This window comes from Leucoraja erinacea, chromosome 19, assembly GCF_028641065.1.
Source record: "Leucoraja erinacea ecotype New England chromosome 19, Leri_hhj_1, whole genome shotgun sequence".
NCBI lineage: Eukaryota > Metazoa > Chordata > Chondrichthyes > Rajiformes > Rajidae > Leucoraja > Leucoraja erinaceus.
Genome location: NC_073395.1, coordinates 3,795,453 through 3,810,262, shown reverse-complemented (window position 1 = coordinate 3,810,262; position 14,810 = coordinate 3,795,453). Strand labels below are relative to the sequence as shown.

Genomic DNA, 14,810 nt, shown 5'->3' with positions numbered 1-14,810 from the left:
TCTTCACACAAACACTTCCACCTTTATCCCTTCCTCTGGCTTCATGTTTTATACATCTTCTCTCCGTATCTCACTAGCTTTTGTCTCCTTCCCAACTCCGCCCTTTGTCCTCAATAACCCCCCTTCTCCCCCCCCCCCCCCCCCCCCCACCTCACCCTGGAGTTTAGAAGGATGAGAGGGCATCTCATTGAAACATATAAGATTGTTAAGGGCTTGGACACGCTAGAGGCAGGAAACATGTTCCCGATGTTGGGGGAGTCCAGAACCAGGGGCCACACAGTTTAAGAATAAGGAGTAAGCCATTTAGCAAGGAGATGAGGAGAAACTTTTCCACCCAGAGAGTGGTGAGTCTGAGGAATTCTCTGCCTCAGAGGGCGGTGGAGGCAGGTTCTCTGGATACTTTCAAGAGAGAGCTAGATAGGGCTCTTAAAAACAGCGGAGTCAGGGGATATGGGGAGAAGGCAGGAACGGGGTACTGATTGGGGATGATCAGCCATGATCACATTGAATGGCGGTGCTGGCTCGAAGGGGCCGAATGGCCTACTCCTGCACCTATTGTCTATTGTCTCACCCAATATCCACCTATCGCTCATCGGGCTTTGTTCTGCCCCCTCCTCTCTCCCCCCCCACTACAATCAGTCTGAAGAAGGCTCCGATATACTTTCTCCAGAGATGCATCTTGACCTGCGGAGTTACTCCAGCACTTTGTGTCTTTTTTCGTGAACCTGCATCTGCAGTTCGTTCCCACACAGGAGAGAGGGCGTCTTGGAAGAAAAGCCATGTTTTTCTTCAAGAAAAGCCAAGTTTTTTTTCCAAGGACATGAGGTCAAGTCTTTTTTAAAGCAATGCCAAAAATCAGACGAGAACAGGTTTCCAAAAAAAAACACCCAACAGACATTGAGAAATGTTTTTACACTATGATTATGACAATGTGGGATGCATTGCCTTCATGCAAGGGTCCCCAACCTGGGGTACATTTCACCTACCCAGGGGGTAAGTTTGTTCATTCTGGACTTGTACATGTTTTTTCTCCCGGTGTATTTCCCAAATTGCTGCTGTACTTGCTGCTTCTGTTATTACTGTTATCACCCATCATTAGTCAACCCATGGTGCCAGATCTGACGACACTGCACTGCCTCATAGTACTGTATCTGAGGGGCTTATAGAAACATAGAAATTAGGTGCAGGAGTAGAGGCCATTCGGCCCTTCGAGCCTGCACCGCCATTCAATATGATCATGGCTGATCATCCAACTCAGTATCCCGTACCTGCCTTCTCTCCATCCCCTCTGATCCCCTTAGCCACAAGGGTCACATCTAACTCCCTCTTAAATATAGCCAATGAACTGGCCTCAACTACCCTCTGTGGCAGAGAATTCCAGAGATTTCGTTGTAAATGCATTTCGTTGTTTCTGTACTGTACACTGACAATGACAATTAAAATTGAATCTGAATCTGAATCTGAGATTCACCACTCTCTGTGTGAAAAAAGTTCTTCTCACCTTGGTTTTAAAGGATTTCCCCCCTTATCCTTAAGCTTGTGACCCCTTGTCCTGGACTTCCCCAACATCGGGAGCAATCTTCCTGCATCTTAGCCTGTCCAACCCCTTAAGAATTTTGTAAGTTTCTATAAGATCCCCTCTCAATCTCCTAAATTCTAGAGAGTATAAACCAAGTCTATCCAGTCTTTCTTCATAAGACAGTCCTGACATCCCAGGAATCAGTCTGGTGAACCTTCTCTGCACTCCCCTCTATGACTTATCTAAGATAGACAAAAATGCTGGAGAAACTCAGCGGGCGAGGCAGCATCTATGGAGCGAAGGAAATAGGCAACGTTTCAGGCCCGAAACCCTGAAGGAAATAGGCAACGTTTCAGGCCCGAAACCCTGAAGGAAATAGGCAACGTTTCGGGCCGAAACCCTTACGGGTTTCGGCTCGAAACGTTGCCTATTTCCTTTGCTCCATAGATGCTGCCTCGCCCGCTGAGTTTCTCCAGCATTTTTGTCTACCTTCGATTTTTTTCCAGCATCTGCAGTTCCTTCCTAAACACAACGCTTAACAAAGATGCATCTAAGTGCTTCTTCTTCTTCTTGCGTACGGCGTGCTCAGCCTAAAGTTGTCGAATAACTTGTTCTATTTTACTGTGCACGCCAGGTCGATTGCATTTGTTCAAACAGGGCGGGCCACCTGAAGGTTCCAATCTCCCACCCCCATCTAAGTCCTTGTGTGCGGTGATACTTGGTAGACAAAAGTGCTGGAGAAACTCAGCAGGTGCAGCAGCATCATCTATGGAGCGAAGGAAAAAGGCAACGTTTCGGGCCGAAAACCCTTCTTCAGGCTGGGTTGGGGGGGGGGGGGGGGGGGGGGGGGGGGGGGGGGGGGGGAAAGAAAGGGGAAAGGAAGAGGAGGAGCCCAAAGGCAGAGGGAGAGCTGAGAAGGGGAGGAGACAACAAGGGCTACCGGAAATTGGAGAATTCAATGTTTATGCCGCTAGGGTGCAGACTGCCCAAGCGGAATATGAGGTGCTGCTCCTCCAAATTGTGGTGGTGTTCACTCTGGCCATGGAGGAGGCCCAGGACAGAAAGGTCGGATTGGGAATGGGAGGGGGAGTTGAAGTGCTGGACCACCGTGTAGCGATACTTGGACTGAACTGTGTGCAAGAATGAAGTTGCAATAAAGTCCCACTGCACCAGCACAGCAAGCGGTGCAAGTGTATTCGAGTGTTTGCTTACCCTCCACTAGAGAGTCCTCCTCCTGTGTCACCAAGTCATTTCTCATCTCCAGCACCTGCTCCAGTGCCATCTGCAGCTTGCGTGGCAGTATGGAATCTTCATCATCCACCTGGTAAACATAAAGGAAGCCAATAATGTCTGATGACACATAGATACAGAGGCAACCGGTGCAGGAGGAGGCCATTCAGCCCTTCCAGCCAGCAACGTCACCCATTCCTTCTCTCCGGAGATACTGCCTGAACCTGCTGAGTTCCTCCAGCATTTTGTGTCGGTACGGACCCGGTGGGCCGAAGGGCCTGTTTGTGCGCTGTATATCTGTACTAATCAGAGGGAGATATGGGGAGAAGGCAGGAACGGGGTACTGATTGGGGATGATCAGCCGTGATCACATTGAATGGCCGTGCTGGCTCGAAGGGCCGAATGGCCTACTCCTGCACCTATTGTCTATTGTCTATGATAAGGGAATAATGTTTAGTGCAAGTTAAAGCCAGCAGAGTCCGATCAAGGATAGTCCGAGGGTCACCAATGAGGTAGATAGTAGTTCAGCAATGCTCTCTGGTTGTGGTGGGATGGTTCAGTTGCCTGATAACAGCTGGGAAGAAACTGCCCCTGAATCTGGAGGTGTGCGTTTTCACACTTCTGTACCTCTTGCCCGACGGGAGAGGGGAGAAGAGGGAGTGGCCGGGGTGCGGCTGGTCCTTGATGATGCTGCTGGCCTAACGTGACAATACACTAACCCTTGCCATCATTCTGCACGGTTAATTTTGACTGTGTGTCTGTAACATCCTGGAGCCGCGGTCTCCGGTAACGGGCCCTCCAAGCCACGGAGTGTGTTTGCCGTCCCGACAACTGACAATAGGTGCAGGAGTAGGCCATTCGGCCCTTCGAGCCAGCACCGCCATTCACTGTGATCATGGCTGATCATCCCCAATCAGTACCCCGTTCCTGCCTTCTCCCCATATCCCCTGACTGCTATCTTTAAGAGCCCTATCTTGCTCTCTCTTGAAAGCATCCAGAGAACCTGCCTCCACCACCCTCTGAGGCAGAGAATTCCACAGACTCACACCACTCTCTGTGGGAAAAAGTGTTTCCTCGTCTCCGTTCTAAATGGCTTACTCCTTATTCTTAAACTGTGTGTGGCCCCTGGTTCTGGACTCCCCCAACATCGGGAACATGTTTCCTGCCTCTAGCGTGTCCAAACCCTTAACAATCTTATATGTTTCAATGAGATCCCCTATCATCCTTCTAAACTCCAGAGTGTACAAGCCCAGCTGCTCCATTCTCTCAGCATACGACAGTCCCGCCATCCCGGGAATTAACCTTGTAAACCTACGCTGCACTCTCTCAATAGCAAGAATGTCCTTCCTCAAATTAGGGGACCAAAACTGCACACAATACTCCAGGTGTGGTCTCACTAGGGCTCTGTACAACTGCAGAAGGAGTTTCAATCACCCCGACAAGAGGGTTTGAACCCTCCGCGGCGACTACGGAGGGTTCATGGCCCCGACCACGGGTGAACAAGGAGGAGGCCTGACTGAACTTTGTGCCTCCCGCCACAGTGAAGAATTCTGGGGCGGATGTTCGAGTTAAATCTTATTGTGTGTTGTGATGGTATTTTTTTTAAGTGTATCGCTGCTGGCAAATTCATATCACTGCACCTTCGGGTGCATGTGATGAATAAAGTTGACTTTGACTTTATAAAAGGTCGAGCAATCTCACACCACTTCCACTAACTCCAAGTGGCATTTCTAAATTTGTTCAAGAAGGAACTGCAGATGCTGGAAAATCGAAGGTAGATAAAAGTGCTGGAGAAACTCAGCGGGTGCAGCAGCATCTGTGGAGCGAAGGAAATAGGCAATGTTTCGGGCCGAAACCCTGAAGGAAATAGGCAACGTTTCGGGCCGAAACCCTGAAGGAAATAGGCAACGTTTCGGGCCGAAACCCTGAAGGAAATAGGCAACGTTTCGGGCCGAAACCCTGAAGGAAATAGGCAACGTTTCGGGCCGAAACCCTGAAGGAAATAGGCAACGTTTCGGGCCGAAACCCTGAAGGAAATAGGCAACGTTTCGGGCCGAAACCCTGAAGGAAATAGGCAACGTTTCGGGCCGAAACCCTGAAGGAAATAGGCAACGTTTCGGGCCGAAACCCTGAAGGAAATAGGCAACGTTTCGGGCCGAAACCCTGAAGGAAATAGGCAACGTTTCGGGCCGAAACCCTTCCGGGTTTCGGCCCGAAACGTTGCCTATTTCCTTCGCTCTATAGATGCTGCTGCACCCGCTGAGTTTCTCCAGCATTTTTGTCTACCTACAGTACACCTACGGGACAACGCCAATATTTAAAAGAAGTGTCACCTGGGTTGGACACTATCTTGGAGACTGGCTTCATTGATGTCCAGGTGGACAAAAATGTTGGAGAAACTCAGCGGGTGCAGCAGCATCTGTGGAGCGAAGGAAATAGGCAACGTTTCCGGGCCGAAACCCTTCTTCAGATGAAAAGCCTTCATTTCTCTCCTGCCATGTTTCTCTCTCCCGTTCGTTCTCTAACAGGGGACAGCTTTCGGCCGCGCATTGCGTGCCTCGTCCATGCCTCATTGAATCAGCTTCACCCCGTCACAGTTTGCGAAACAGGTGCAACACTCACCTGCCTGAGAAACTTGTTTGTCCCAAGATTGACCACGAGCACCTTGAACAAAAAGAAGAGAGAGGATTTTATTCCAGGAGTTGGGTCTCAGCCACAATGACCCCTGCAGTCAGCCGACAAAGGTAACAGCAGCTGGCAACGTCAGTCAGAGGGAGACACTGAACATAGAAACATAGACAATAGATGCAGGAGGAGGCCATTCGGCCCTTCAGCACCGCCATTCATTGTGATCATGGCTTATCGTCCCCTATCAATAACCCGTGCCTGCCTTCTCCCCATATCCCTTGATTCCACTAGCCCCTAGAGCTCTATCTAACTCTCTCTTAAATCCATCCAGTGACTTGGCCTCCACTGCCCGCTGTGGCAGGGAATTCCACAACTTCACAACTCTCTGGGTGAAAAAGTAATTCCCCACCTCAGTCTTAAATGGCCTCCCCTTTATTCTAAGGTTCTTTAGTAACTTGTCAGTTTCTTTGTTGAACTAAATGAAGGCGCATGTTGCAATCAAAAGCGCTTGAACAACTGGTTTGGACGAAAGCCTGCGTGTGGCCCCTGGTTGTGAACGTTGCATCGCCACTTTCATTTCACTGCGCATCTCGTATGTGTATGTGACAAATAAACTTGACTTGACTTGTGTTGTGTGTGCCGTGTGCTTACCTCTTCCAGTGGCAGCTCCTTGAGCTTGGGCAGGGAGCTGGAGAGGAGTCCGATGAGGAAGGGCGTGGGGGAGCAGGCGATGTCGATCATGGCGGGAGGCAGCACGGGGATGTAGGTGTGTTGCCAGGCGAACGGGTACAGAAGGGCCATCACAGCGTGGCAGCACTTGGACAGGGTACTGTGTGGAGAATGACAGCAGTGGTGAGATGCCCGGATAGATCAACTCACAGCTAACTAACTAACCAACCAACACAGGGCAGCATGATGAGAAGCCCCGTACATCCTGACAGCTGAACCCACAGTTAAAGGGCCGGTCCCACAAGCATGCAACTCCATGCGGCAAGCGCGACCTAACGTGGTCACTTCAGCCGTGCGGCCTCGCGGGGCCGGTCCCACTTTGATCGCCGGAGCCGTGTGTAGTTGTGTGGAGCTGGTCCCGACATCGCGCGGGGCTCCGAAAAACTGACCCGTGTTCAAAAATTCCGCCCGGCAACGGCCTCCCGGCCCGTAGTCGACTCAACGCCGTACGTCACGCGCGAACATCATGTCACTCACTCGACCTCCGCGTGGCCTGGTTTGGCCGCGCTTGCCGCATGCTGGTGGGACAGGCCCTTAACCCAGGGCACCATTATGTCTCTGCTCCTGATTGAGATGGGAGCAGCACCCAGCACAAATCACCCTGGCATCACTACTGCCTTATGCTGGGAATTACCCAGATGAAAACTATCACAAAATAGACCTTCATTGTACCTGCCACACTTTCTCCTGCCTCCCCCCTTTACCAGCTTTTGTCTCCCCCCCACCACACGTTTTGTGTCTACCTTCAATTTTACCAGCATCGGCAGTTCTTTCTTACACACTTCCCTTCTTCTAGAAACATAGAAATTAGGTGCAGGAGTAGGCCATTCGGTCCTTCGAGCCTGCACCGCCATTCAATATGATCATGGCTGATCATCCAACTCAGTATCCCGTACCTGCCTTCTCTCCATACCCTCTGATCCCCTTAGCTACAAGGGCCACATCTAACTCCCTCTTAAATATAGCCAATGAACTGGCCTCGACTACCCTCTGTGGCAGAGAGTTCCAGAGATTCACCACTCTCTGTGCGAAAAAAGTTCTTCTCATCTCGGTTTTAAAGGATTTCCCCCTTATCCTTAAGCTATGACCCCTTGTCCTGGACTTCCCCAACATTGGGAACAATCTTCCTGCATCTAGCCTGTCCAACCCCTTAAGAATTTTGTAAGTTTCTATAAGATCCCCTCTCAATCTCCTAAATTCTAGAGAGTATAAACCGAGTCTATCCAGTCTTTCTTCATAAGACAGTCCTGACATCCCAGGAATCAGTCTGGTGAACCTTCTCTGCACTCCCTCTATGGCAATAATGTCCTTCCTCAGATTTGGAGACCAAAAAACTGTACGCAATACTCTAGGTGTGGTCTCACCAAGACCCTGTACAACTGCAGTAGAACCTCCCTGCTCCTATACTCAAATCCTCTATGGCAATAATGTCCTTCCTCAGATTTGGAGACCAAAACTGTACGCAATACTCCAGGTGTGGTCTCACCAAGACCCTGTACAACTGCAGTGGTTCTAGCAGTGCAAGGTGACAGCTGAACCAGAGAGAGGGGCCATGTCCCTGCAAACTGACACCTCTGCGTCCTCAAGTGTGGCCACTGGCAACTATAGTTAGTGAGGCCCGTGGGCCCTGCTGCCCTTCTGTTCCAGCCCACATTACTGTCACTTGATTTTTTAATTGCGAGGCTGAGACTCTATTTCCTTCCATTCTCCGATCCAGTCTCAGCATTTTTCACATTTCAAACGTTCAAACATTCCTCTCTTTCAGAAACGCCGAAAATCATTTCTACAGATGTTGGAGGGGGAATAACAGCTGGCCGAAACCCTGAAGCCCGAAACCCTGAAGGAAATAGGCAACGTTTCGGGCCGAAACCCTTGCGGGTTTCGGCTCGAAACGTTGCCTATTTCCTTTGCTCCATAGATGCTGCCTTGCCCGCTGAGTTTCTCCAGCAGTTTTGTCTACCTTCGATTTTTCCAGCATAGAAACATAGAAATTAGGTGCAGGAGTAGGCCATTCGGCCCTTCGAGCCTGCACCGCCATTCAATATGATCATGGCTGATCATCCAACTCAGTATCCCGTACCTGCCTTCTCTCCATACCCCCTGATCCCCTTAGCCACATCTAACTCTCTCTTAAATATAGCCAATGAACTGGCCTCAACTACCCTCTGTGGCAGAGAGTTCCAGAGATTCACCACTCTCTGTGTGAAAAAAGTTCTTCTCATCTCAGTTTTAAAGGATTTCCCCCTTATCCTTAAGCTGTGACCCCTTGTCCTGGACTTCCCTAACATCGGGAGCAATCTTCCTGCATCTAGCCTGTCCAACCCCTTAAGAATTTTGTAAGTTTCTATAAGATCCCCTCTCAATCTCCTAAATTCTAGAGAGTATAAACCAAGTCTATCCAGTCTTTCTTCATAAGACAGTCCTGACATCCCAGGAATCAGTCTGGTGAACCGTCTCTGTACCCCCTCTATGGCAATAATGTCCTTCCTCAGATTTGGAGAAGCATCTGCAGTTCCTTCTTAAACAAGGTAAAAGTGTCGATTTCTCCTCCATGGTTAAGTCAGAGGCTGAAATGGGATTTGTTGCTTTAGACATAGGTCTCATTAACAGCAGAACTGCAATGAACATGTGGAAAATTATTTGCTCATTCAAGTGGAACGAATTTGATTTGATGATGTTTACAGAGTGCTGGAGTAACTCAGCGGGTCAGGCAGTATCTGTGGAGAACATGGATAGGTGACGTTTCACAGAGTGCTGGAGTAACTCAGCGGGTCAGGCAGCATCTGTGGAGAACATGGATAGGTGACGTTTCACAGAGTGCTGGAGTAACTCAGCGGGTGCAGCAGCATCTATGGAGCTAAGGAAATAGGCAACGTTTCGGGTCGAAACCCTTCCGGGTTTCGGCCCGAAACGTTGCCTATTTCCAGAAGGTTCGGCCCGAAACGTTGCCCATTTCCCTAGCTCCATATATGCTGCTGCACCATAACTCAGTGGGTCAGGCAGCATCTGTGGAGAACATGGATAGGTGACGTTTCACAGAGTGCTGGAGTAACTCAGCGGGTCAGGCAGCATCTGTGGAGAACACGGATAGGTGACGTTTCATAGAGTGCTGGAGTAACTCAGCGGTGTCTTTTTTTAAATTGTAGCGAAGCAATTGATAGAAACAAAAATGGACCTTAGCAAGCTCGTGTTTAGTTTAGTTCAGAGATACAGCACGGAAACAGACCCTTCAGCCCATCGTGTCCGGGCCGACCAGCGATCACCCCGCACACTAGCGCTATCATACACACACTAGGGACAATTTACAATCTTTACAGAAGCCAATTAACCTACACACCTGCACGCCTTTGGAGTGTGGGAGGAAACCGGAGCACCCGGAGAAAACCCACACAGGTCACGGGGAGAACGTGCAAACTCCGTACAGACAGCGCCCGTAGTCGGGATGGAGCCCCGATCACTGGCGCTGTAAAGGGCCTGTCCCATTTGGCCATCATTTACGCGACAGGCCGGTAGTGACTGATGCGTAACAGTCGCGCGCGCCATCGTGCGTCTGGAGCGCGGGACGTCACTTGAAGATAGACACAAAATGCAGGAGTCTGAAGAAGGGTCTCGACCCATTGCTTCTCTCCAGAGATGCTGCCGGTCCCGCTGAGTTACTCCTGCATGTTGTGTCTATCTCCAATCGTCTTGGCCCCGCTCTGGGAGTAGAAGTGGGGTCGGATCCGGGTCCACAACGACCGTGAGCCCCAGGCCGAGCTCGCCGATCGCTTGCCGGCTTCTGCTGCCGTTGGAGGTGAGGCGCCACGCCGCGCCAGGGTGTCCCACGTTGGCCGTCATTTACGCGACAGGCCGGTGGCGGGAGCGAAGATTCCGTCCGGCACGAAAATCCTGGAGCGCTGCACGATACCGCGCGCAACTCCACGCTCCTCCCCGCCACTCCGTGCGCCCGTCCCGCCCTACCCACACGCTACCCAGTCACGTAAATGGCGGGCGAATGACGGCCAAGTGGGACAGGCCCTTAAGGCAGCAACTCTACCGCTGCGCCACCGTGTTTGGGAAAACGTCGCGGTGTATCTCAGATTGAGGAGATTTCTTCGCTATCGTTCCTGAAGAACACTGGCGATGCCGTACAGCCCCTCATCCCCTGCCCCTGCTTCATTACAATCGCGTGTGTGCCTGGTTCATCAATGCCCTTTCTCCAATTGGCCGGATGCAAGACTTTAACTGGTTGGGTTTGGTTTTTTTTTCCTTCCACCTCTTTCTTCTGCAAATCGAACCCGTTTAAAGTCTGGATGGGAAGGCGGTACTTGACAATCGGGCTGCGTTGTAGACGTGAGGACGCTCTACTTGCTGGTGCCCTAGAAGGTAACTTGCGGGGGAAGAATTCTTATCCTTCGTTTAGTTTGCCTCAGGCAGCTGCCAGATTGTAACAGCATCGCCCCTTATAGAGTCAAATGACACCCATTTGTAAAGAAACCTCTCCGAGGCCTGGACGAGATTTCCATGGCAACGTCAAAAAAAAAAAAAAAACCCCGATAACAACAGCATTCCTTCTCGGTTCTCTAAGAACTAACTTGAGCCTGGAATTTGTGACACATCGGTGATTATCGGTTAAAGTGAGGGGACGAACTCACAGGCTTTAAAAAGAGTCGATAACTTGACACCACTTTACCATTCACTCGGTTTTAATTGGATATTTTATCCGTGTTTACATTTCCTCCTTCCTCCAGAATATTTTTGTTTAAGATACCAGCTCTGGCCTCGAAACATTTGGTTTCTTAAAAGAACATGTAAATATATTGGAAGCGAGACACATAATGCTGGGGTGCCTCAGCGGGTCGGGCAGCATCTCTGGGGAAAAATGAATTGGCCACAATTTCGGGGTAGGGACTGACGTGTGAAAAAGGGTCCCGGTCTGAAACGTCACCTATCCATGTTCTCCATAGATGCTGCCTGACCCTCTGAGTTACTCCAGCACTCTGTGAAACGTCACCTATCCATGTTCTCCACAGATGCTGCCTGACCCGCTGAGTTACTCCAGCACTCTGTGAAACGTCATCTATCCATGTTCTCCACAGATGCTGCCTGACCCACTCAGTTATGGTGCAGCAGCATCTATGGAGCAAAGAAAATAGGCAACGTTTCGGGCTGAAATCCTTCTGGAAATAGGCAACGTTTCGGGCCGAAACCCGGAAGGGTTTCGACCCGAAACGTTGCCTATTTCCTTAGCTCCATAGATGCTGCCTGACCCTCTGAGTTACTCCAGCACTCTGTGAAACGTCATCTATCCACGTTCTCCAGAGATGCTGCCTGACCCGCTGAGTTACTCCAGCACTCTGTGAAACGTCACCTATCCATGTTCTCCACAGATGCTGCCTGACCCTCTGAGTTACTCCAGCACTCTGTGAAACGTCACCTATCCATGTTCTCCACAGATGCTGCCTGACCCGCTGAGTTACTCCAGCATCTTTGTGTCTATATTTGGGATCCACAAGCATGTCTGTGTAAACTGTGTGAAGTGTGTGTCTTGGGTTTTGTTTGTATTGTAAAGCTGTAGAAAATGCAATTTCGTTGAAACCAAGCTGTTTGAGTGACATTAAAAGACATTCTATTCTATTCTACTCATTCTATTCTGTCTGCAGTTCTTAGTTTCCACACTAGCTCTATGCAAACGCACTTTCTCATACGGGGGGGGGGAGAGGGATTGACAGAGGGGCCAATTAACCTACAAGCCCGCGCGTCTTTGGGATGTGGGAGAGAAACCAGAGCACCCGGAGGAAACCCACGTGGTCACAGGGAGAACGTGCAAACTCCGCGCACACAGAGGCAGCGCCCGAAGTCAGGATTCATCCCCTGGTTCTCTGGTGCCATGAGGCAGCAGCTCCACCCGCTGCGCCGCCCCGAATGCAAGGGCAATGTTTATTGCGATGGGGCAAAGTTTAAAGGAGGTGTGCGGTACTCAACAGGACAGGCAGCATCTCTGGAGAGAAGGAATGGGTGACGTTTCGGGTGGAGACCCCTTCTTCACAATGTGTATCCCGAGTAAGTTATCCGATTGATCAGCCGCATGTTGTTTCCGTTTAGTTTAGAAGTACAGCACGGAAACAGGCCATTCGGCCCGTCGAGCCCACGCCGGCCAGCGATCCCCGCACACTAACACTGTCCTACACACACACACACACACACACTAGGGACAATTTACAATTTTACCAAAGCCAATTAACGTACAGACCTGCACGTCTTTGGAGCGTGGGAGGAAACCGGAGCACCCGGAGGAAACCCACATGGTCACGGGGAGAACGTGCAAACTCCGTACAGACAGCACCCGTGGTCAGGATGGAACATAGAACATAGAAACATAGAAATTAGGTGCAGGAGTAGGCCATTCAGCCCTACGAGCCTGCACCGCCATTCAATATGATCATGGCTGATCATCCAACTCAGTATCCCGTACCTGCCTTCTCTCCATACCCCCTGATCCCCTTAGCCACAAGGGCCACATCTAACTCCCTCTTAAATAAAGCCAATGAACTGGCCTCGACTACCCTCTGTGGCAGAGAGTTCCAGAGATTCACCACTCTCCGTGTGAAAAAAGTTCTTCTCATCTCGGTTTTAAAGGATTTCCCCCTTATCCTTAAGCTGTGACCCCTTGTCCTGGACTTCCCCAACATCGGGAGCAATCTTCCTGCATCTAGCCTGTCCAACCCCTTAAGAATTTTGTAAGTTTCTATAAGATCCCCCCTCAATCTCCTAAATTCTAACGAGTACAAGCCGAGTCTATCCATCCTTTCTTCATAAGACAGTCCTGACATCCCAGGAATCAGTCTGGTGAACCTTCTCTGTACTCCCTCTATGGCAATAATGTCCTTCCTCAGATTAGGAGACCAAAACTGTACGCAATACTCCAGGTGTGGTCTCACCAAGACCCTGTACAACTGCAGTAGAACCTCCCTGCTCCTATACTCAAATCCTCGAACCCGGGCCTCTGGCGCTGTGAGGCAGTGACTCCACCGTGCCGCCCACTAAAATCTGTTGATCACAGTCGGGGGGGGAAGGTACCACAGACTCTCATTCCTTTAGTCCAGCAGATAAACAGTGAGGGCTTTACTCACCTGAGTTTATCCGCTGTGAAGATCACCCTCCTCTCCAGCAGAAGGGAGGCAAAGACTTTAATCAGCTGGCGGATAGTCAGCGAGGAAAAGAGGCACTGGAAGTCCACGTGCTCCAGCCGCGAGTCCAGCGGTCGACACAGCTGGATCACCTGGAGATTAGAGGAACACATCGGTCATTGCTCTGGTCAGCGGGACCTCCTCACTGTCACCCATAGATCCTACAGCGGAGCAAGATAGACCACTCCTGCTAGATGCAATGGGCTGACGTGTAGTACCCAACGGAGCGGAACGTGGGCCTTTTCTTCATCCATTTCAGTAACCGGACCCGACCCGACCCGCAGTGTAATCAACGTTGCGGGGGAACAGTTTGTGTTAATAAATTAAAATTCTGAAAATTCTGAGCAGAAGATTTTTCCCAAAGAACCTTTATTTTTACGAGGATGTTTCCGTAACCGGCTTCCGTCTCCGCACCAGTATCTTTGCTCCGCTACGGGATCTTTGGTGCAATTTTACCATCTTCACCCAAGCCAATCGATCTATGAAGACGCACGTCTTTGGACAGTGGGAGGAAACCGGAGCGCCCGGAAAAAACCCACGCGGGTCACGGGGTGAACGCACAGACTCCGTACGGACAGCCCCCGTGGTCAGGATCGAACACAGGTCGTAAGTCGTAAGTGATAGGAGTAGAATTAGGCCATTCGGCCCATTAATTCTACTCCGCCATTCAATCACGGCTGATCTATCTCTCCCTCCTAACCCCATTCTCCTGCCTTCTCCCCATAGCCTCTGACACCCGTACTTAGCGAGAATCTATCCGTCCCTGCCTTATATCCACTGACTTGTCCGCCACAGCCTTGTGTGGCCGTGCCACTTGTGAAGCAACGACTCTACCAATGCGCCACTGTGCCGACACTCACATTTCTCTACTTGACGATACTGGCATCAACAAAACTTCAGCGGCTTCTGAAAATGAAACTGCAATTTGGGGAGCGGAGAGTGGGGGATTCTCCATGTTGCGAAACGAGTGGCATCTTATGAGTTGACTGTACCATGCCAGGACTGATCTTAACTCCAATGATAATCTCTTGCCCAGAGTAGGTGAATGGAGGTCCAGAGGACACAGGTTCAAGGTGAAGGGGAAAAAGATTTGATATGAATCTGAGGGGTAACTTTTTCCACACAAAGGGTGGTGGTTGTATGGAACGAGCTGCCAGAGGAGGTAGTTGAGGCTGGGACGATCCCAACGTTTAAGAAACAGTTAGACAGGTACGTGGATAGGACAGGTTTGGAGGGATATGGGCCAAATGCGGGCAGGTGGGACTAGTGCAGATGGGACATGCTGGGCCGAAGGGCCTGTTTACACTGTATCACTCTATGACTAGTGTAGATGGGACATGTTGGCCAGTATGGGCAAGTTGGGCCGAAGGGCCTGTTTCCACACTGTATCACTCTGTGACTCTGTAATCCCAGTGGAATTGGATGTTGGGTACATCACGAGGCCAAAGCCGTTCTATGTGGCTTGCCTGTGGACCGACAGACAACCCCTCAGAACATTGTTGTTCTTGGCCAACGTGAGCCGCAGGGTGAGGATC

General features: G+C 50.4%; 1 protein-coding gene across 4 annotated transcripts in view; it reads right to left on the bottom strand.

Annotated features, from left to right (window-relative positions):
- The window catches only part of si:dkey-82f1.1 (DENN domain-containing protein 2A), a 112,608-nt gene that overhangs the window by 5,547 nt on the left and 92,251 nt on the right, over positions 1 to 14,810 (bottom strand). For all 4 annotated transcript variants that reach the window (XM_055650078.1, XM_055650077.1, XM_055650076.1 and 1 more), the window contains exons 14-17: positions 13,219 to 13,367; positions 6,029 to 6,206; positions 5,372 to 5,413; positions 2,732 to 2,840 (exon numbers count right to left, since the gene is read on the bottom strand). In XM_055650078.1, coding sequence (XP_055506053.1) covers positions 2,732 to 2,840; positions 5,372 to 5,413; positions 6,029 to 6,206; positions 13,219 to 13,367 — 478 coding nt within the window. The remainder of the gene's footprint in view (positions 1 to 2,731; positions 2,841 to 5,371; positions 5,414 to 6,028; positions 6,207 to 13,218; positions 13,368 to 14,810) is intronic.